The 24,193-nt window shown below is 37.8% G+C and overlaps 1 protein-coding gene across 1 annotated transcript; it reads left to right on the top strand.

The window, feature by feature from the left end:
• Positions 1-4,924: 4,924 nt before the first annotated feature.
• On the top strand, positions 4,925-15,856 carry LOC142349342 (uncharacterized). The gene is made up of 3 exons (XM_075400822.1): positions 4,925-5,597; positions 12,019-12,194; positions 14,961-15,856. Exons 1-3 carry the CDS (start codon positions 4,976-4,978, stop codon positions 15,798-15,800), a joined length of 1,638 nt encoding a protein of 545 aa, XP_075256937.1. The 5' UTR covers positions 4,925-4,975; the 3' UTR covers positions 15,801-15,856.
• Positions 15,857-24,193: the final 8,337 nt, after the last annotated feature.

Genomic DNA, 24,193 nt, shown 5'->3' with positions numbered 1-24,193 from the left:
AAGATGAGGACGAACGAGAAGAGATATTCATTGAAGATGCTTGTCATAAGTCGCTGGAAGGTTCCCGGTGCATTGCAAAGTCCAAATGGAAGTCTGAGGTACTCATAGTGTCCACCATCGGGAGTGACGAACGCAGTTTTTGGTATAGCACTCTCAGCTAATGGGACCTGCCAATATCCAGAAGCTAGGTCGAGGCTTGAGAAAATCGTTGCTCCGTGAAGATGATCCAGTATCTGGTCAATTCGCGGAAGGGGAAAAGCGTCTTTCTTTGTTACTTCGTTTAGTCGTCTGAAGTCTGTGCACATTCGATTGCTCCCATCCTCTTTGGTAACGAGAACGATTGGTGCACTGTACGGGCTGTTTGATGGTCGGATAATGTTTCGCGCCAACATGTCCTCAATCTCCTTCTTAACCACAGTGATCTTTCCAGGTGCAAGTCTATGGGGTGCAAGCTTGATGGGAGCGTATCACCTGTGTCAATTTCATGCTGAACCAAGTGTGTCTGTCCAAGTTCGTTGTCGTTCATTGCAAACACATCTCTGAACTCTCGTAGCAGTGTTCTTCTGTCGTCTGTTTGTTGGTTTCTGTCTGGAATTGCTAAAGAACAAATCTGTTCCAACTCTTCATCAGTTGCCCTGTGCTGTGTTTTTTCCGTTGTTTCAATTTGATCAAGACCAGATTCTGCTTCCGTCTCACAAAGATGTACGTGCCTGGGGACTTCAGATTCATAGGCAAATTGCAAATTTACCACATTGCTTTCCTTCTCCATCGTGAGCTGCTTAGAATGGAAGTCGATTGATACTTTATTCTCCTCCATCACCTGGGTTCCAAGTATCAAAGGCACGTCTGTGTTTGGGGTCACCAAGAGATCGGCTTTCACTTTAACCCCGGTGTCGAACGTTATTTCGCCAGTAAAAACGCCAAGTATTTCGAAAGGATCATTGGTGGCCGAAAGAACTTGTTCTCGGAAAGGTCTTAGTTTGGAACGCTGTTCGTACTGTGAGTAAGCTTTTTCTGATAGAATGTTCACATTGCTCCCAGTATCCACTAACGCTTTGTGTTTATGTCCGTCAATATCAACCATCACGTAGACTGTAGGTCCAAAGACTGCTTCGGCTTGAACTTTGTTGATATTGCTCACTTGTTCTGGGTTCACTCTCTGTAAAATGCTTTTTACGATTGGTTGTCTATCGGTGTCCAAGTTTGCGGGTAAACCAGGTTGTATTGTTCCTTTCTGTGGGCACTGATTGGACAAGTGCCCAAACTCGCGGCAATTATAGCACTGCATCGCAGACGTTCTGGGTCGAAAGCCTTCCGGTCTTCCCGGACTTCTACTCTGAAATCTGGGTTGACTTGATTCGGATAGAAATCTCGTTTGGGTCTCAAGAATCTTCTCCATGATCTGTGTATGTCGCTCTTGCTGCTCTAGCATCTTATTGAAGCTTCTGGTCTGAAACTCGATCATTTGATTGAAACCCGATGACAGACTGGTGTTGAGTGCTCTAAAGTCAGCTGCTACTGACTCATCATGATCCTGTTCACCCTTTGTCCATCTCACATGCCCGTTTCTTCGTCCTCGCAGTCGACTGGATTCCGCTTTACTGATGGCGTCTAGCGCAATGGCCCGTTGTGTAGCTGCATTGAAGCTTCCCGGTTCTTCCTTCAGGAGTGTGTATCTGATTTCGCTGTCCAACAGTCCGTCCACAAAGGCATCTTTGTTAGCTTCCTGTCGTCCCGCAACATCAAGATGAGCATTGGCTGCCTTTCTCAACTTACGAACTCGCCTTGAGAACTCTTGGATTGACTCTGATTCCAATTGTTGAAGATTTTTGAATTCGGTGCGTGCACTCCTTGCGTTGGGAAAGTCGCCGATTCTGTTGTTAAGAGCGTTCAGAACTCTCGCTATAGTTGGGGCTGGTTGTCCTTGAACTTGTTGAAAGTAATGATTGGGGAGATTGTAATACTCATCTAACGCATAACTGATCAAACACGTGGGCAGGACCTCGTGTTGTCTCTGGTCATCCCAATTATTGGCGTTTGACATGGATTCGAAGTGTCGAACCCATCTTTCGAAACTCTCGAAGTCGCGGCTGGGGTATCGGAGGGGTGTGAGAAGGGGTGGTGCTACGACTATTTGCTGCTGATTGTTCGCCTGGTTCTGTTGTTGCTGTTGCTGGTTGTTTGGTGCGTTGTTCTTTTTTGGTAATTGAAGTAGTTTTCGATGCAAAACCAAATGACACAAAAAAATATAGATGAGTTTTACCTTTGGAACGTATTCCAAAGATCTAATTCACCGGTTCTCTCGAATTTCAATTCTGAGTTTTTTTTGTAAAATGCAAAACCGCCTTCTAATCAGAAGAATCCATCTGTGGTCGCCAATATAGAATCTGAATATTTAGGGTAGAGGTTTTGCCCTATTCACAATTCCACAGTTGTTCCTAGAATCTATCTTAGAGAAAACTACTGGACTGGATAGTAACTTCACAAAACCTACTACTCTTAACTAGACTGAATGGTTATACCAGGCCCTCCGTTCAAATCCTAAAGAAAGTATTTTCAGGCGCTATAGAACTGTAGTCAATTGCTAATAATATTGTTATTAAAATAGGTTGGTAATGCCTTTCTATGTTGTATGATATTTTAGCTTCTAAGAAATGCTTTACAAAATGAAGTAAATTGGTGACTCTAAGATCGAGAATTATACCAGGTCCTCAATTCACTTTCTAATTAATCGATCAACCAATATACTTAAAACAAATAGTAGATGACGTGAAGAGCTCGTCGGTGTTCACTCCACAACCCAACCAGACGAGTTTTAACCAACTTGATAGAACGTTAAGACATTGCCCATCAGGTACTTCAGGTTACTGCAGACCTTTTTAATTGTCTACTTGGTTCACCATTCCATACTACATGGGTTAACTTAACTTGCCAAGTCTTCTACGGGCAGGCAGGCCTACCCTCAGAGTGGCTTCACTATGCGGTCTCCTGGAAGGAGCTTGGCCGATTAATACTCTGAGAAATCAATCGTCTTGATGTTGTCCTGGACTCGGTGCTGTCCTCCAGTCCGTTAACCTAACTTAACCTAATTATTGATTGGTTGATCACTACTTTACTAGTCACCAAACTAATTTAAATCCAATAAATTGAAGCTAGATTGAGTATGATTTCAGATCCTTAGAGATGTATTGTGAAGTTACTAAAGTTGTACAAGTACGCTTTTGATTAACAGAAAACCGAAAGAAACGATTAAGTTTTACCCAGTCCTAATTATTACAAGACTGTGGTTCCTTCAAAACAACTAGTTACAAATGCCTATGAGTGCCACGTATCAAAGTGTTTAACAAATATCTACTAGATACCAGTCTAAACTCTACTAATTTATAAGAAAAGGTCCAAAAAGAGAAAGTAGCTGAAAATTTGCTAAGTTAAATTAACGAAAAGTATAATTACCAGGGTATACTAGTTTCAACAATTATTACAAGTTCAGTACCACGACAGAGATCTGTTAACTCACTCCGAAATTTCGATTATCACGACAATATAACTATTTTCAGACTGATTTTGGTTACAAAAATTGGCTAAAATTGAGCCGTATATATACTGCTAATCTATGTTTGGTTATGATAGATTAGTCCTATTTTTACCAAATGTTCCGAATCTTTGTGAGAAAAATACCTTTTTGGGAAAAGTTTTCAGAAGGTCATTCATGACTTTGATAACTTAGGCCCCTAATTTGGGTTTCTAATCCAATATTACGTGGGTGAGAATTTTTGTGTTCAGTCCATGATATAATCTTTATCAGAATCAATATTTAGTTATTCAACCATTCTCATCAGTTTAAATTTTTTTACCAATATTATCTTTGTACAGTTTCAAATTTAGAATTCGCTTTTGTGTTGGGAATAATTCAAGGTCAGTATTAATTTGGTTCTTTTCCAAAAAAAGCTTAAGTTTAACTTTCCATTCCTACACTTAGTGGGTGTATATTAAATGCAGCCCCAGACGCACTTGCCAGATTTTTACATAATGGGTTACTGCTTTGACACGTGCTTTGTAATTGAGATGTGCGAAACGCTGTGAGGGGCACAAACAGAACAGATCCATTCTTACCTTACCTCAATTCAAGGTAAGGTTAAAGTATTTTTTACCCTACTTTTACCGTATAATAAGACTTACTTTAAGGTAATTTTGGCTCTTCTCCGTTTGTGCCCCCAGTACGTTATGCACCCCCAGTAACAGAGGATGTGTATCTAAATGGCAAATCATTATGTAAAAAAATGGCACGTGCATCGGGGGGGGGGGGTGCAAATAAAATATACCCACTAGTCTGGGGGGCACAAACCCAAGAAACTTGGTAATTTTACGCAACTTTGTTTTATTCTGTACCATAGGGGGGGGCTATAGTTTTGTAGGGGGCTTTAATAGTGCGGGGGCCAATAATGGGAAGAACCCTCTCTTTTTATCTGCACCTGCTCAAATGGTAACCCCCAAATTCTGCCCCAACCCCCCAGCTTACTGATCAGAGAAACTTTGCGCCCACTCCCGGCGCATGTGCTATTTTTTAGATGGTAACGTGCTATATAACATAATTTGTAATTGGGGGGGCATAAAGAACACTGGGGGGGCATAAAGAACACGGGGGGGGGCACGTACTCTGCTACTCTGTAATGAGGGGAGAGTGCTCAGTATGGGGGGGGACGAAAAAGTAAAGGAGCTAGCCATTAGAATTGAGTGAAAAAGGTTTACTGGTGAGCAAAGTAGTTGAGCTGATATTGTAGATAGCCTCACTAGAATGCTCAGACCTTTCTCATGATAGAACTTATTTATATCTTTCTGTCTTCTCGGTCAAAATGTCGAAAGTTAGAAGTCATTATATCGCGGCAAATCTGTTACTAAAGTCAAGGAAGAGTTTCTCATTTCTTCACAGATTCTGGAAAGGCTCAAAATAGAGGGCAGCTTGCAAACCAGAAGTATGGTTCCAATCCAAGCAATCCAACTTTTAGCCGCTTTTGCTGGAATTATTTTTGACCCCTGCAACAGTGCAGATGTTTGGGACATCGAAGTGAGTTTGGAGACTGAACAGAGCGTTCCATTCCTGAATGGACACATTACAGTGTTCAAACACAAGACTGATCAGAGATATTTCATAGCTCCACTCGCCATTCTCAGAGAAGAAAAAGCCGAGTCCAGTTTCAACTACTTAACTGATAAATACGAAATGAAGTTTGATGTTGAGATGATTTCAAAAGAAGCAAGAACAGTAGTCTTTGAAAATTTGAGAGGAAAGCACAAAAATATAACAGTTGATAGTGTTGAACTGCTGCCGACTGAAAAACTTCGGCTAGTTTGGAACAACCAATTCGAAGGCTTGAACAAAAACCTGACTCTGGCAACGAATTGGATTAGTAACTCTGGCTTGAAAAAGAGTATTTCCTTCAAGTTCTCTTGTGCAAACGAGGAGGTCTGTAAAAAACTGGAAAAGTGGATGAAAGATCGACCGCAGGATTTTTCCCAGTTGGAGCTTCAATTTGTTCTCAATGGTCAAACTTCCTCTACCAAGAAATTGACAGTGACAGGGGAGCTAATTTCAAAAGGTATCTCCTGAAATGGATTAATTGCTCTCAAATGAAGTTTTTAGCAATTATATCAGTCCCCTTGGTCTTTTTATGCAATTTTTCGCTGCCAATTTGTCTAATTTTTTAAACCTTCAGAAAAAAAAACCCAGAATGAGGTCCGCGACCCAAGACAAGTACGGGCCAGACGGGCTTGGGTCGCGGACAAGGGGTCCAAACTGGGCCGATCAGAAATCAGGTACGGGCCAGACTGAACAGACTTTGACAATTCTGGGCCAGACCGAGCAGACCCAGGGCCAGACTTAATTGCAATTATATTAGTCCTACTGCTCCTTTTAGGCAAGTTTTCGTAGTACCGACTTTTCCAATCTATTCTGTCCTCCCCCCATCTTAGTGGGCTTATAATTTTTACGCCCCCAAGAGCACGTGCTATTTTCTTACATAGTAACGTGCTGTATAACAACATATAATTTGTAACTGAGGGGCGTAAAAAACTGGGGGGGGGGGCAAAACAGAATAGATCCGACTTTTCGTCTGAACATTTTTTTTGTCTGATCATCTGATTATTCATCCTCAAAAACGGGATGAGCTGGCAAAACCCACGGGGATCGAGTTGGGGGGATCTCTAAGAACCTCCTGAAAATACATCAAATACATCGATTTCCTTCCAAGTGTTTAAAAATGTGAGTGAAATTTTGCACCCCTTTATATGGTCTTCGCTGTTATAAAAGCGGCGTCGGCACTTGCTCTGGAATAGGTCCAGAGGGTCGGAATAAAGAAAAGGGTCCGAGGAGGACTAAAACTTACCTTCAAATGTAATTAGAGAATCAAATGGTAAAAAAAAACGACTCCGCTGTTAACACTTGAGAGCAAGTCAAAAGTTAGAATTGTTTAGCGTGGAAGGGCGACTAATTAAGGTGAATAAGTAGGGCAAATGTTTCGGACAAAAATCTGACACAAATGAGCGGTGAAAACATATCACCCTTGTCTACGTGTTCTCCACGTTCTATTGGAACTCTTAATTAAGTAATAATTGAATAAATTGAATTGCCTGGCGAATTCAATGTCTGACCTGCAAATTAACCACTGAGTTGACTTAAGTAAATAAAAATAGTTATAATTGTTTACGTTTTTCGAAATTTTTAACAAGGAGTATTGCTGTTTACATGTGAAATCACGTGTAAAAGACAATTTTTAGGTGGTTTGGACAACCGGCCATCGTACACTCGAGCCCTCTCTTTCCTTCATGTCGATTTTCTGCAGAGCTTTGTGGACGTCGTGAAGGGTAAATTTCAATAAAAACAAAGTTCCGAAGTTGGAGAGGAGAGACTAAGTAGAGCGAAGATAGCAAAATAGGTTTATTTGGGAGCGTTACTTTTCCACATGCGTTGCTATCACTTAGAGAACTCAAGGTTTAAAAAATTCAATTAAAAAGACAGCAAAATTTAGGAACATATTGTTGAGTTATCGGTACAATTGCACGTGAAACTGCACGTCCCTGACCTAAGCCAAGTCAACTTGGTTACTGCGCAAGTCTAATTGCAGATCTCATTTCATTGCTGATTCAGAACTATGATGAAAACACATTGAATTCCCATTAAGATATTAACAGCAAACAACTAAATGGGCAGTGTATGTCGGAGTATAAATTAAATAAACTAAAAAACTTACGGTTTATATTGAGACAGTGGTACCATGAAAACTTAAAACTTTTCGATGATGCCTTGCCGTACGACGCATTATTCGAGTTTTGATTAAATAAATGAACGAAAAACATTTGAAGATGCTTCCTTAAAACTATTGGTCTTGCATCCATTTAATTCATGTTTTAAAAAAAACTCACGTTAAGAAATTTATTATGAAGGGTTGAGCCGATATTCAGGATTCAGTTTTCTAGTGCAGACGAGTTTATTTTGTGATTGAAGCAGTATTTTGTTGGTTCTCTGGCTGTAGCGTAAATTTGATGTTGGTAAGTGTAGTTTTTCAAAAATTGGAAGCTGGTTACTGGTAAGTTTCATAAAACAATTTAGTACATTGTATTCCAAGAAAAATTTTATTGGTAGATGTTTTAGTTTTAGATCAGAAGATCTGTCGTATTTTTTGGGATTGAAGCACGTCTTTACTGCCCAGCTTAGTTGTTTCTCCAAATCAAAAAAGCAGGTGTTTTTTGAGCTGGCCAGCAAAAGGCCTGAGTAGTGTAAATGACTTTTTGTTAAGGCAATCAGAAGTAGTAGTCTTGTCTGCTCAGGGAGCGGGCGTGAAAAAAGCTTAATTTTTTTATCCCTTTAGCCATTTTGCGTAAAACATGTCTAAATTCTTCTTGAAAATTTTATGTGCAATCAAGAAATTTTATGTGAAATTTCGGCAATGATCATGTCACTTCTTACAATTGTCAGTCTTGTTCACGTCTTATCTAAGATTTGCAAGTCTTGGTCAAGACTTGCAAATTAGCCAAAATGTGGTCAAAACTGGGACGGGTCTTTCCCACTATAGACCCCTCCCCGGGCTTAGTGATCAGATAACCTATACCCCCCCCCCAATCATGGTAATTATACCATAATGGGGGGCTATTATTTCATGGGGGGCTATAATGGGAAAGACCAACTAGGACCTGTAAATGTGAAAATTAGCCAAAAATTGGTCAAAAATATGTCTGCAAAACGCCAAAGTTAACCGAAAATTGTCCAAAATAGTAACAGTAACACCCCCTTTTCTTTCTATTTCCTCTATTTTCTTTATTAAACATTTGACTTTTCTATAAACTCGAAAAATCGGCATTTTTGGCTATCTTGGGGCCGTAATTCCGCTAAAAACTGCTGACAATGGCTGAAACGTGGCTGAAAACCCAATGTCACCCCCCAGGGTGCTAACTGATCGGTTCGGATTGCTGTGGGTTGATTTACAAGCAACCCGAGAAAAGGGCAAAAAATGAAAACCCAGATACTTTCAAAATTTAAATTTTTTCAGCAAAATTTTCTGGAAGTCGATGTTGACTTGTTGATTTTGACGAGTGTTATACCCATGTCTTGGCCAAGACTTGCAAGACTTGTAAGACGTTCACAAGATCAATAATTTAACGGCGAGATAGAAAATTATCCCCGCCTCATCATTAACACATGCATTGTTCAAGAACATCTAGGGGGAATTGAAACCCCTAGTCAAAATCTCACACTCATGTTTAACTTATCTTGAGAAAATTTCCGACAGTTTAACTTTTTCAGCTCTCCCAACTGCCGAATTCAGCCAGGAAAAGACGCATGAAAAGACCCTCGTTAAACCATGAAGAACAAACTTATTTGAGAAATTGACCCATTAAAAGACCGTTTTGAACTATGAGAAGAATTTTATTTAATAATTTGACCAATGAAAAAACCCTTTATAGATCCATGAAAAGAATTTTGTTAATTACATCGACTCATAAAATAGCCGGTACTAACCCATAAAACGAATTTTGTCGGATAAATTGACCCATGAAGAGACCCTGTATTGACCAATGAAACTATTTTTTTTCCGACCATAATAGACTATGATAAAACCATGAATCGAACCATTAAAAGAGTGAGCTTAACCGTTTCCATCTATGTTTAGACCCTTGAAATGAGTTTGTAGTTCCATCCACTTATTAGGCTAGACGTCTTTCCTCTTATGGCTCCACACGAAATTATAGCCGCCGTTATGGCGTATTTGTTGGGGGCTATATGAGTAATTGGAAAGGGGCTATATACGTTGTCTGACCACTAAGATGGAAGCACTGAAAGGGGAAAGAACCAGACAAAATTTCACGCTAAATGTCTTTCACATTATAGCCTCCTACCTCCTACAAAATTATAACCCCCATTATGCTATGTTTAACATGATTGCGGGGGGGGGGGGTTTGATTGGGGGGGGGGGGGGTGTACGTTATCTAATCCGAGTCTAAGTATATACAGTTCATGAAAAATCCCGAGTACGTTTTATTTAATTTTGTAATGATCAATTTTGGCATGTGTGGACGCTAAACACTTTTTGCCTATCAGCCTCTTTCTTAGCCAGTGACAGAGCTTCAACTAACTGCAACCACCCTCAGCCCTACGTCAGTCGCGACAAGCATTTCATGAAAACTTTAAGCGCTCAAAAAGTATAATTTGATCATTGGTCCCAGAAGCAGTTTTAAATAAAGAACACTGTATATCTCCTAATATCTGTAAAATTTCAGTATAGCAAAAGTTTACAGAGATAGGCAGTGTAGAAAGTTGAATAATTATCAATCAAGAAAACAGTAACAATTAATCTGTAAGGCCTTGATACATACCAACAGAGAAATGAGAATCTACTATTATTGGGGTAGAGGGAGGGCAGTATCAGAAATTCAATACAAAAAACATGAAATTAATTGAACTTAAAAAATTTGAAAAGGATTGAAACTATTGGGTTTTGTTCGGGTCCGTCTTATTTTCATAAAGATAAAATTCCTTATATCTCTTCTTTGCCTGAATGTACGACTTTAAAAGAAAATTGCTTGGTATAGAAATTTTAGAATTGTGCTAGAGAATTCCTCTCTAAATAACACTTTTTTCAAGCAAATTGCTTTTCAGATTTGTTTGGCTAAGAGATGTTTGAGTTAGCTAGTGTATGTAAAACCTCGCTTTAGGCAAATTCAGAGCTGTGCATGAGAAGGCAGACTTATTGTCATTCAGGATGTAATGACAGTATGTGGCAGCATTGTATCAAAAAATTAGCAAAAAGGTGTTATACCGAGATTGATTTTAGGATCGGAGGATAAATCAATTTTTTTCGGAAAAAAAACAAAGTTGGATGGTCCAATTCAGCTGCTTTTGTAACGTTATGAGATTTTGATTGATGGTTGCCAGTAGAACAGAGAAATAAGGAACATGACTGGGAACAAAAGCGTTCAAAATGATTTTTTTTTGTTTAAAGTTGGACTTATACTCCTGAGAGCATGTTTGCATTTAATGCCCTGGGTCATTTTCGACAATAACAATTTTAACCTTTTTTTGGTACTTGAGCTCTTTGTACAATATAAACAGCGAGATGTTTACTTTCTTCCTATGAAGTTCTTGACTGGTCTCCAACCTTTGATGTCGTTTCCTCATGAATATTAGAATTACACAAACCAAAAAGTTCAGTTTTGTCAGAAATTCTAGTGATTTAACACAGAGAACCGTGTGCATTCTTTTATGGCCTTCTCAAGCTCGTTTTTGTAGTTGAAAATTCGTCATGAGAGCTCATTAAGACTGTGTGTTCTTGTTTTGTATTTTTCACATAACAAAAAATTGCTGAGATTATCATTGTATAGGTTGAACACGAACGAATCTAAAACTGTTCCCTGCAGAACTCAATTAGCCATTTTTATCCACCCTAACTTAACATCATCGATTATTACCCTTTGTGTTTCGTTTGAAAGATAATTTGCAACTAGATTTTGAGATAATATGAACAACCCAAGAAAGGAAATTTTTGTATCATGAGCTTGTGATCGATGGAGTCGAAAATTTTTGATAGAACTAAAAGTGCAGATGCTTTAACCTTTTTCGTTTTTGTTGTACCTTATTCTTCCAGTTAAATACAATGGAGCATATGTTGTAAAATTTTTGTCCTGAATGCAAATTGTGTTTCAGAAATCAAGGCACTCTTATGCGTATTTTCTTCAATTTGTTGTTTGAGAGGTTCAAACTTTTTCGCATAGGCTGGTGTCAACAAAAATGGTCGAAAGTTTTGAGAACCATCGAGATCTCTTTTTTAAAAAAGTGGGTTGACGTCGGCTCTTTTGAGTTCAGCAGGGAAGCTCTCCGTTTTTATAAATTCATTCACTAGTGATCAGCACTTCAAAACAAAGGTCTCAGCTAATTCCTTAGCCACATCTTGAAAATCCCATAGAGGAATATTAGAAGGACCGGATGGTTTAAATTTGACAAGAGCAAGAAACGCTTCAAGACATTCAAACTGAGCAATGAACCTAAATAAAAGTGGTTTTTGCCTCACCATGCGCATTTATATAGTATTAGTCCTAATGTGGAAAAATTATCCTAACTTATTTAACTTAAAATTAAGTAAGTTGGCTAATTAGTTTTGCCGCTATCAATTTTATCGAAGCAGTTTTTCAAGGAGTGAATAGTTGTTGTCGTTTGTACGGAGTTTCTTACTTCATTGATCAGTTTCCATTTCTTCCGCTCTGATGTGGAGCTCTGAATTAAATGATTATGAAATTCCTCAAAAAATCTATCTTTCTCATACACAGTTCAAACTTCGACTTTCAATTTGAAAAATTAATGGAATGATTGAATTGAGATAGTGTTTCCTGTGCAACTTATTGTTACACGTATTTTTTGTAATGAAGCGATTGGCAAGGGAGAATTGTGACTTGTTGTTTCTGCAATTGAGTATGTGTTGGAACAATTTTCTCTATGATATTTTGCTCCCTTGAAATTGATTGAACATTCAGGATATGTGGAGAAAGGCGACGAGCTCTCAGTTTCCGAAGCGATAGAGAGAGTTCTTACAGAGAGACAGGAGAACACAGCCAACTTCACCTCTCAACAATGGGATTCTGTCTTCTGGGACCCCATCTATGCTCAGCCTGAGAAAATGACACGGATGCTCAACAAAGTATACCATAAGGTGCCTCTTTTTGTTCAAGTAGATAGAAAAGTCTATAATCAAGGGGAAATGCGTAGCAAAATGAAATTGGGTATGAAACTCCGAGGAGGTTGGGTTATTACACTGCTTAAAATTGGGGTTGGGTGAACACAAACGATTAAAATTTGGGGATAACAGGGGAAGAGTGGATACAGTTTAATTAATTGCTCTCAAACGAAGTTTGTAGCAATTATATTAGTCCTGTTGGTCATTTTAAGCGATTTTTCGCTTGACCGACTTTTCGTCCTCAAAAACGGGATAAACTGGTAGCGCCCAGTGGCATTAAGTGCTCCTAGAGCCTTTCAGCTCTGTTTCAGCTCAAACTGTTTGGGAGACTAATACTTATGGTGAGAAGGGCGGTTCTTAGAGTTTGAAGAACCCTCCACTGATGACCCCCCAACTATTGCCCCACCCCCCGCGCTGTTACCCCCCCCCCCCCCCCACACACACACACACACACACTGTTGACCCTCATCGGCCCCCGGTGCACCCCCCCCCCCCCTCACAGCCTCCCGTGTCTAGCTACTGACGAACAACCGCTCGCTAAAAACACGCAAATTTATACTAATTAGCACAATTTTTTTCAAGCTGTTTGAAAAATTCTCTCATTTTTTCAGTTTTTGCTTTCAGCCTTAGGTTTCATAGAACCTCCTCTTAGGTTTGATATTAGTTCACTGCATCGTTTCTGGTGGGAATGGAATGGTTTCAGCATTTTAAAATCACGAACATTTATTATTTCTTATTTAGGTTTTTTCAGACCCAGGGGTCAGAAAACCTCCTTCGAGGTATGATCATAAGTTACTCGCAAACTTCAATTGGCCTTTGAATGGTTTTCAACTTTTCAATATCGCAAATTTAAGCATTTTTTTTAAATCTTGCCTTTTTTCAAGTTTTTATGTTCATTCAACCTCAAGAGCAATCGCACCTCCTCTTGAGTTTGATAGTACTCATACTTTTAGTTTCTAGATGCAATGGAATGTCAATGTTTTAATATTACGAAATCAAGCAAATTTTTTAAAAAAATTTTGCAATTCATTCAAGGTTTTTTTTAATCTTTTCGATTTTTTTTTCCATCGCCAGAGGCCCTGGGACGTTCTCCTAGATTTAATAACATGCTGCTGAATAGTTTCTAGAGTTAATGTAATGGTGATCGGAAATAATATGACTCCAGTTTTAGTAATTTTGGATAAAATTTTAAACTTTTTTCAAATTTTTGGAAAATTATTTTCATGTTCCAAGATTTTGGATCTTTATGAGCCAAAGAAATTATTCCAGGCTTAATACAACATATACTGGGTAGTCTCGTGAGACAATGAAATCTTTTTCAAGATATTTTTATCTTGATTTTTAGCAGAAATTTTTTAAAATTTGCAACTGTTTACAAAACTTATGAATATTTTTTGACCTTTTCTGAGTTAAACGATCATTAACGACCAACGAAACTTTTCAAGTCTTGCAAATGAGTTATATGACTTAACTCCAGAGACAAGTTTGGTTTGCAACAAGTTTATCACTGCAAAATCTCAAAGTTTTAAGTTTTGAACTTTCAATTTTCTCTAAATGATTTAGTTACTAACAAGGCTGGAAAACTAGAAGTTACAGAGTCGAATCTCATCGTGGAGAATTTTTCTAGCTCTCTATCTCTCTGTCTCTCTCTCACTATCTCTATCTCCCTCTCTTTTTGTTGATGCCGCACTTCAGCTGCTGTTATGTGGCGTACTGTTGTTATCTACTATCCTCATTAAAGCTGAGCTATAGTAGAAATGTTTTTAACAAAAATCACTAAACAGGCCCTTTTTAGGAAATCATTGTTAATTGCTCGTAAAAGCAGTTTGTAGCAAAAAATTTTAATCCTGTTTGTCTCGATTTTTTGTTTGGCCCATTTGACTTTTCGTCTTCAGAAACGGGATAAACAGGTAGCGCCCAGTGGCTATTAATTTGTTTTGGAGCCTTTCAGTCCACCTATTCTCCAAGTATGCGACTCACAGAAACTGTTTTGGAGACTTATACTTATGGTGTGAAGGGCGGTTCTTAGAAGATGATTCCACACCCCCACCCACCGCCCCACATCAGTCCCCAACTTTTGCACAGTCCTCCGTTTTTGCACTCCCGCTGCGCTCACCTTACGCCCCTTCAATTAAGCTAAAGCTACCCTCACTAAACGGTGGCTAGCTGCTGACGAAGCCAACCGCTCGCCGGTCATTTGAGAGCAATTCGCCCGACGTTAGTCTGTTATGTTTCAACTTTCAGTCGACTTCCACTTCATTTCCACGCCTATTTCCACGTGATTTGGTAAATTTTCCGCTGGTATTCCATTGTTTCTCCCCTCAAAAATAGGCCGACTTACGGGGGTTTTTCGCACCTTTTCCACCTGTATCACCAAGTTCTAACGGTGATAACCTCGACAAGGATTGGTAATTTGATTGACCAGAAAGTGGACAGTTTGTTTCAGTTAGTGTCGTCATTTTATTCATTAAAGACTTAACGTTTTCGAGAAAAATAGTGTAAATGCAACCAATTTTACTTGCCTCAAACTAATCAATTTAAATTGGTATAACACACAGGAGCGAGAGTCTTTTATTAGGTTCTACCTCACTAAAAATGGACACCCGGGTCAAGGATTTTACAACTGTTTAATGGTTAATGATGAAAAGTTCGGTTCGGTACCCACAAAATCGTATATGCTCAGATCTTCGATTTTGCTCAAAATCGTATTGCTCAAAAGAATTTTAACTTGAGAGTTTTAAGGATGTTGGTAATAAAGACTACCTCAAAATAGACGAGGATGCGTGGTCAACATCAGCACAAGCCAAGATTGGAATCGAAATACCTGGTCTAGGGGGGTGGAGCATAGGCGGAGGAGGTGATCACGAGAACAAAGAAAAAGTCTCAATCCAGGAAGTCGAAAATTATCTTAAGGAAAATCACGAATACAACGAGTGGAATGGAGAAAAGTTCATAACAAAACCAATGACTTTATCCCGTATCAACTTGTCTCAGCTGAAGAGTTCACAAGTGATCACGTCGACAAGTGTACAAGTCCAGAAGTTTACAAACACATACTCAATTGCGGTCAACACAAAAGGCAAACCGGACGAGAAAGAGCCCGATCTAGATTCAGTAATTGATGCCATGCAAGCTACGCTGGACTCGCTGACCAATAAAATAACGCCTGAGTTGAAATCAAACATCGAAAAAATCAAAAATGAGTTCAGAGAGCAGATAGATGTACTCGGCGAACAAGTTCAGAAATTTGATGACGAAACAATTCCTCAAATTATGAAAACCATTGGATCTATTGAGAATGTTTCGTTGCCTGAAGTCTCAAAGAATATTCAAAATTTATCAAAGCACAATGCGAAATTCTGGCCGGCTGGCGATTACTGTTTTGTAAACAACAACAAGGATAACGTCTGTCCTGAAGGATTCGGAATGGCGTTTCTCATACTCAATGGGGGCGAGAAAGAGAACGTGAGGTTTACTGTAGATTTCAACACAACCAACTACATGGCCCGGTACAATAAGGGCTCCTTAGAGGTAATCTTCTGTTGTCGACAGAACCGAAAAATAGTCAAAGTAGAAGATTGATATAATCTCAGGGAAAGCAAGGTGACGTTTGATTGGTACTAGTAATAATTATTCCATTTTCGTAGCAGATTTCTTTCTCCAAAAAAACAAATTCCGAAAATGTTCCTTTTTCCTAAAATAGTGCCATAGCTTTTCAGCCTTTTGGCCGAACCCAATATGCATATATGACGTAACCTCACAATGAAGTTGAAAACTGTAAACTTGCATGCTCCAGGACTGTTCGCCAGGAATACTTCTGGATAAGAAACTTCATTTGTAGGCTAGAATTTTCACAGGAGCCAAGATTCACAAGACCTGACCTCCTAGAGGAATTCTGTTCGACACACCTGCAAGAAAGTTGCTGTTGTTTACTGAGTTAGGTCTCTCATTTCACTAATGGCATTGAGAAAAATTTCCTATGGCCAGCTTCCCGGTATGCACCACTTCAGGACTAATGTTGGTAACATGTAACAAAATAACGGATTTCGCCGTTTTTAAAGATTTTGGCTAGTTAAAGATATATTGGTGCAATTCAGATATACCGTGGTCACTGATTATTCATTCAGAGATTGGATAGATGTTGGCTTAAAAAACTCAGATCACGAGTTAATAAAATATATACGATAACTTTAAGCTGTTTGAATACAGAGGATGCATACGTGGGAAGGATAGGAAAGTTTCTTTACGTTTCATCCTCCAGCTGTTTCATTTCTTATTAGCCACCGAAACTGCTGCCAGTAGTTTATTTCAATTTATAACTGCTCTAGGTCATCAAACGTCACCTTGCAGTCTAAACTAAGATGGAATTCAAATTCTTTTGCACTGCAGCTTCTCACAGAACAGCATCGAACCTCTTCCATCTTTCAGAGTTCAGGTGATTTAATCTACAACTATTTTCGAGTTTTCACCTCAACGGAGAGTAAAATCACAACACTTAAGAAGAGTGCTTTACGGTGTTCAATTTAAAAAAAAACCCACTAATTTAAGCACCGTAGTAAAAGGGGCAAAATCCTTTTCATGGGTCGTGCCGCATTCTCAAACGAAGTTTGTAGCAATTATATTAGTCCTGTCGGCCTTTTTATGCGATTTTTCGCTTGACCGATTTTTCGTCTGACGCACGCTTTTGACTTTTCGTCCTCAAAAACGGTATTAACAGGTAGCGCCCAGCGGGCATTGAGTGCTCTTAGAGCCCTTCAGCTCTGTTTCAGCTCAAACTGTTTTGGAGACTTATACTTATGGTGTGAAGGGCGGTTCTTAAAAATTGAAGACACTCCCACAGTTGACCCCCCCCCTATTGCTCCCCCACCGCGCTGTTGCCCCCACTCAACTATTGCCCACCCCCCTCACTCTCCATCAGCCACCCGGTGAACCCCCCCCCCCCCCCCACCCGTGGCTACTGACGAACAAACGATCGCTAAAAACACGCACTTTTACACTAATTTTCACATTTTTTCAAGCTTTTTTAAAAAATTTTTGTCATTTTTTGAGTTATTTCAGCCCTAGGTGTCGAGGAACCTCCTCTAGGATTCTATAATAGGTTAAAGCCTAGTTTCTAGTGGTTTCAACAATTTAAAAACACGGATTTTAGCATTTTTTTGACAAAAAGAGCAATTTTTTCAATTTTTTGACATTTATTTTTCATTATTCACGTTTTTCCAGACACAAGGACTAGAAAACGTCCTCAGGGAATCGATAATAAGTTACTGAAAAAAAATCTATTTGCCATGGAATAACTTGCTTAACCTGCATTTTTTCAAGTTTTCTGAAAATTTTTGTGGGCTTTTGGGTTTCCCATGAAACAAGGAACCTCCTCTAGGGCTTGACAATGGGTTACTGAATAATTTCTAAATGTTATGGAAGTTTTTTCAAGATTTGAACACCACGAAATTTAGCGATTTTTTTTACAAGATTGCAAATTTTTCACAATTTTTTTGACATTTGTTGTCATTATTCAGGTTTTTCAACCTAACAAAAAAATCTCCATTAGGGTTTGATGATAGGTTACTGGAAAATGTTTTTTCGCCATGGATTAGTTTTCAACTTTTTTATCACAAATTTTAGCAGTTTTTTATGCAATTAGTATTTTTTTTAATTTTTTGAAATTTTGTCACTTTTTAGTTTTCTCCAGCCTCAACAGCTCCATAACCTCCTCTAGGGTTCCATTTCAGGTTACTGCATATTTTTTAGATGTAAGGGAAAAATTTTCAAGAGTTTAGCATCAGCAATCTTTAAAAAAATTTTTGCAGTTTTTTCAACTTTTTTGAATCTTTTGAATTTTTTGATCCTTTTTCGGCACCAGGGTCCTACGGACCTCGTTCAAGGTTTGATCATAAACTGTTGCATAGTTTCTAGAGTTAATGAAATGGTTAGCAATATTTTAATGACTCCAGCTTTAGCTTTTTTTTGAAATAAATTTTAATTTTTTTCCAAATTTTCGGAAAATTATTATCAAGTTCCACGTTTATGAATTTTTATGAGCCAGTGAAACTCTTTAAAGCTTTAAATAAGGATACTGGATAGTCTGCGGAGACATTGAAATGGTTTTGAAGATTTTAATATGTTGAAATTTAGCAAGATTTTGTTAAAATTTGCGGTTGTTTTCAAAATTTTTGGAATATTTTTGTCCTTTTGGAATATTTTTGAGTTTAACGATCATTACTGGCCAACGAAGCTTTTCAAGTCTTGCAGGTGGGTTGCTTGACATAACTCCAATGACAAAAATAATTTTGAACTTTTTCACTGCGAAATCTGGAAGCTTTTTAAAATTTTGCAAAATTTTGAAAATTTTTAAAATATCAGTTTATTTAATTTATTTACTAACAAGGCTAGAAAACTAAAAGCTGCAGAGTCGAATCACTCTAAAGCCAGCCTCAATAAAGCCTGGCTAGCTACTGACTTCGCCAACCACTCGCCGGTCGTTTGAGAGCAATTCGCTCGATGTTAGTCGGTTATGGTTTTTTTGGTCAAAAAAATTCTTTTCATAAGTGTGCATTTTTAATTCTGGAAAAAACGTAGAAAACATATGTTTCACCTCCGCCGTCAGTCACCACCACCACGGCTACAGTCATCGCCACTTTTTCATAATTGTGAAGCAGTCAGTGTGGTCAAACATACCAAAATAATTGCAGGACTTTGCAAAAGAGGTCAATTAATCTGAAGATAGCCTTGTTTTAAAACAGGAACGTGCACTTTATAAAAAGCCGAGAGGCTGCAGTGCCGGAAGTCAAAATGACAGAAGTTCTATACAATGCCAAAAATTGACTTCCAAAAACTTTCGTCATTTTAATATATGCGTGTTTAAAGCAAGGTCACCTGACCCTGCAGAAGTCACTTCAAAATTCCGAATTATATCTCAATCCTCTGTGCGTATCTCGATTAATGCCAAATAATCTCAATGACTGCATCAGATTCACGTAATCTACACTATTCACTTAAATATAAAAATTTCCACAAAGTCAAGAAGAAATCCTATGCGCGAATTTTTCACATGAAAGTTCCTTTTTGTGGGGTAGGTATCATCGCGCTTTATTTCAAGAACGTACTAATTCTTGATCTTTAGAGTATCATTACAGATTCTTCAATTTCTCGTGTCATCCAACAATATTTACTTGAGAAATGACTTTCTAACGGAAACAAGTATTCTTGATTAGCTTTCAACTTTCGTTAGCAAGATTTTCACTTAACGCGTACAGATTTTTAAAAAACTACAAATATTTTTGGTCGCCAAGTGTTTTTAATTGTTGTTATTGAAGCTATCAAAGCTGGAAACCGGATTGTTTAATAGCCTCAAGAGGGTGGCAACAACCGAACGAAAATGTTTTAAATCCGCATAACATTTGCGTAGCTTACGGCACTCTATATTTGATCAACTCAGCTTTTCCACAACTCTTTTAATAAAGCGAAGACTGGAGGAAAAATAGTTGAATTTCAAAGCATTCTTTCCTACATCAATAAGTTATTCGATCAGACACTTAAACACTCTCTCAAAAATAAAAATTTTTGATACCACGCGAAAATTAGAGCCCTGACAGTCATAGGAGCTACATTTTTGAGACAAAAATTGAAACGGACAAAACCAAATAGAAAAGATACAAAAAATGTGGACTCCAAGGATTTTGCATAGCTGATGACGGCATTCTCATCCGTACACGATGAAAAATTAGTTTACAAAATTTCAGGGCTTTGAGATTTCGTCAAAAACTATTCCCACCACCGTATGAATGAAGCCTGGTCACACATTTGAAGCTCTAGAAAATAGTTTTCATTAAGAAATAAATGCGCAAAGACGCTTGTCAACACTTGTCATATAAATATTTCTGGGACTTCAGAAAATTTTCCTAAAATGCACAAATCAGTTTGGGCTACCTAAGTACAACAAAAATTTTCGACAAGAAATTGACAAAAAAGTTTGTGACGAGCGTAGTTTCAGTACATTTGACCAAATTAGAATGAGACAAATTAGAACAAAAACGAAACTTTACAGAATAGCAATAACACTAAATTGCAATTTTCCTATAAGTTGCCATATAATTAACTTTTTTGGGGTTTCAGCTAGTTGAATTACATGTAATTATTAGAAAAAGAAGAAATGTTGTGAGTAACGCCGAAAAATAGTGCTGAAACATAACCGAATAAGATCGGGGGAATTGCTCTCAAACGACCGCGAGCAGTTAGCTTTGGTAGTAGCCAGCTGGGGCTTCGGGATGCTAGTAGCTAGCATTATAGGGACGTGAGCCAAGTGGTGGGGCAAGTGATGGACGGGAGGGCTGGGCAAGAGGGGGCTCAAATAGACAGGTAGAGGAGATTAAATGTCGGAGTGTGTAGAGAGATTGCTGACCGGCGATCGAACTTTAAGATTAGGAACAACTCTAGTAAGGAACGACTAGTAAGGAGCGAAGATTAGGAACGACTAGGAGGAATAAGGCTCGAAAAGAGCTGCTTAGCCATTTAAAGCACAGCGGGCTTCAACTAATTATTGCATACGAAAAGGCATTAGGACTAATATTATTGCTAAAAACTTTCTTTGAGTGCACTTTAGTTTTTTCAAAACCGCTAAAACCAATCAATATAAAACTAAACATGACTTTTATGAAAAAAAAACTCATTAGTGATCCAAACTCCCATGCCGTTGTACATATAAAATGAAACCACGTGACTTTTTGTAAACTTGTATGAAAGGCTTTTATATTGTACTGGAATGAGTTATAAGTTTTGAGTAATTTTATGCCCTAATTGCATTTAATTTGGCGTTCACAAGCATTTGCTCCATTAGAAGTTTCAGAAAATGGAACCGTAATGGAAGTTATAACTCCCTTTTCCGTAAGCCTAAATTAGTCATTCGTTCAACCAATCTTCAAAAAGTTTTCTCCGATGCTAGTTTTCCAGAAACAAGAATTTTTTGTTCAAGATAAAAATCGTCCTCGTTGATGACCACAAAGCCGCTGATCAGAGCAGCTGGAATTCCAAAACCAAGAAAGTCATTATCAAGAACTGTTTGTTCAATTGTAAAAATTTCCACAACTGAGTCTAATAGCAACAAGGAGGCTCGGTAATGTGCGTTCGCACATAAATTTTCGACCCCGCTCCTCTACATTTTCCACTTAACTGTCTATCAAATGAAGAAGATTAAAAAATGTATCATATCAACATATCATTCATTAAACTACTACATGAATAACCTTAGAGGGCCTATGAGACCTGTAACTACCATAATATAACAACCAAAAAAGAAGGCGACAAAAATTAAATAATTACATATATTAATTACGACCATGACTCGTTGTCCATTTTTTGAAAACAATTATTAACCAAATCAAAATAGCATCAGATCAAACTTATACTAAGAAGAATAACCTGTACTTTATTAGAAAAAAATGGGACTTTTCCTCAATGCAACTTGGTAACAAGTCGACAAGAAATGAGCAAAAGGTCAAAGTTTAATAAAGCATTGCTTTTTTGAAAAGAATTAATTTTAAATTGATTACAAACATTATGCATCATGAGAGATTCTTTTATAACTCCTTCGATATCAGTCGAGACCATTCATTATCCAGAGCAATTGTTTAGTGAAGTTCTTTAAATAATTAAAAAACACCGATGCATTTTGTATAATTATCGAATTAAATCCGCAAAAAACGGCGAAATTTTCAATCCCAGTTGACGTTCGTAAGGCACCTAATTTCAACTAGCGCTCTTTTGGAGATTAAGGAGTCTTTTTTTAGGTTTCTAGGTGTCAAACTATAACAAAGTAGACCAAAATGCACATTTTGTGCCACTTTTGATTATAAACGTTTGAACTTTGAAAAGGTAAATAAAAATTTTAGCCAAAGAAAAACAATCAAACAATTCAGCGAAGCTCTTCTATCTCTGAGTGTACCAATAAAACTCTACCGTTAAAAATTTTAAATTATTTTAAATTATATTAACGAAATTGTGCCAAATTTTGGCAAAAATTACTGAAAATGTGAATTCAAACCTTCGAAAATCCACAAAACTTTAAACCTTGATAACTCCCTGTAGAAAACGAAATTAGGATAAATCTTTTAATTCCATATTCTAGGGTGTACGTGCTTTTTAATGATACCACTCACAACTCTCTTCGATGAATATATCGATCGGCCAAAATTGTCTGAACAAAAAGAAAACCCAGTTGAGTATATAGTTCCTCCCTCCCCATTGAAGTGGAGGATGGAACAAAAACGAATAATGAAGCCCAATAAACTTTATTTGGCATAAAACAGAACAAAGATTAAGCAATACTTTTCAAAATCTTTAGCTCGTAAGTTTCTTTTCAAAATCTTTAACTCGTAAGTTTCCGGCGCTTTCACATTATAACCCCCCCCCCCCCCTCAGCTTATTGGTCAGATAACCTATAGCCCCCAAATCATGGTAATTATACCGTAATGGGGGGCTATAATTTCATGTGGGAGCTATAATCGGAAAGACCTCTTTTTCCGAGTTGGCTTTCTTCTTTTTTTCCATCATGCGCTTTCTGTTCCCGCTAAACATAACGTAGCTGTCAGATTGCCAGAAAATAGCGGCAAAAGCTTCGTAGATCTGCTGTCTCGAAAATACTGTATAAGAAACAGAGAAAGAAGAAACTTCTTTTTATTAAACGCTGAGATGTTATATTTTGATTACGAATCTGTTTGAGTTTTTGCTGCTGCTATCAGCTGCCCCCAAATACACTCCTTGACCAAAATTAAACGCAAAAAATGCTGTTTTACATGCCAACCTGCCTTTTTTTAATAGCCATTTTTAGTAGAAATAACTTTGTCGGTTTCTTTAAATTTTATATCAACCGACGCATAAGCATCAGATTTTTGACAATTTATGACGATTTGCAGATACAGCTGTATTTTGAGTCCTACGTGAAACCTGTTTATCTTGCTCAAAAATTTGCAAAATTCGAAACACAAAATCTTCATTAAAAATCTGGAGTCATGAGCAAGTTCAACAGATTTCACGTGACTTGAAATACACCTGCTTACGGAAAACTGGTCTACCTCTATCTGGATTTCCTCAGAAAGTTTTTTCGGAATTAAACAAATTATTCTTTCGATGATTATGCGTCGGTTGATATAAAATATACAAGAAAACAACCAATATTACGTTGGCTTAAAAAAGCAGTTTACCATGCGAAATTATAATTTTTGCGTTTACTTTTGTCAATGAGTGTACCCTTCAATTACAGTGACGCGCACTCATTTGACCCCATCTCTTTGAATTTAAAGTCAAACTCAGTCATTCAGGAAGTCATTTATGAGAGAGGGAAGTCACGTGTGACAAAACTTTATTACGGGAATGACCAAAACTCTCCACTAAGAGTGAAAAATGACGTCCTACATGCAATTCAATAGCAATTGCTTGAACGCATGAACAACAAGCAGATTTGAAGTGATTGTGACGTCATGTGGTCATTGACTAAACAAAGAAACAAGACCTAGAAAGGACTGAGAAAAACATTAGAAAAAAAATTTGCTCCCCTTCCTGTTTCGGCGTCACCAAAATCGTCACTTCAAAAATCGTGAAACTACAAAAAAGTTGTAACACAGCAGCCCAATACAATTCAAATTCTTTGGATTGTAAAAACCCAAGAAAAAGTCAATAATAGCCTCATCTACCACTTTGCAGCTAATAAATTGGGTTTTTCTGAAATAACTAATTCCTTAACCTTCTCTTTCGAAAAAAAATCAGGAACAGATAGAATGATTATGCAAAACCATTATTTTTGTTCCGGATAACCTATTAATCAACTCCAACGCAGCTTCCTTCATTATCATGCATATGCAGCTTGCATCAAAAATACCGCAATTTGTTCAGACAATTGAGAATAATGCAAATATCGTATAAATGGTATACTGGAAAGATTGTCTTTTTTTTCGTTTATAAATTTCTGAATTCCATTTAAGCTA

The sequence above is a fragment of the Convolutriloba macropyga genome, chromosome 11 (assembly GCF_964194025.1).
Source record: "Convolutriloba macropyga chromosome 11, txConMacr16.3, whole genome shotgun sequence".
Lineage (NCBI taxonomy): Eukaryota > Metazoa > Xenacoelomorpha > Acoela > Convolutidae > Convolutriloba > Convolutriloba macropyga.
The sequence above is the reverse complement of the archived record's forward strand: the minus strand, read 5'-3'. Positions and strand labels throughout refer to the sequence as shown.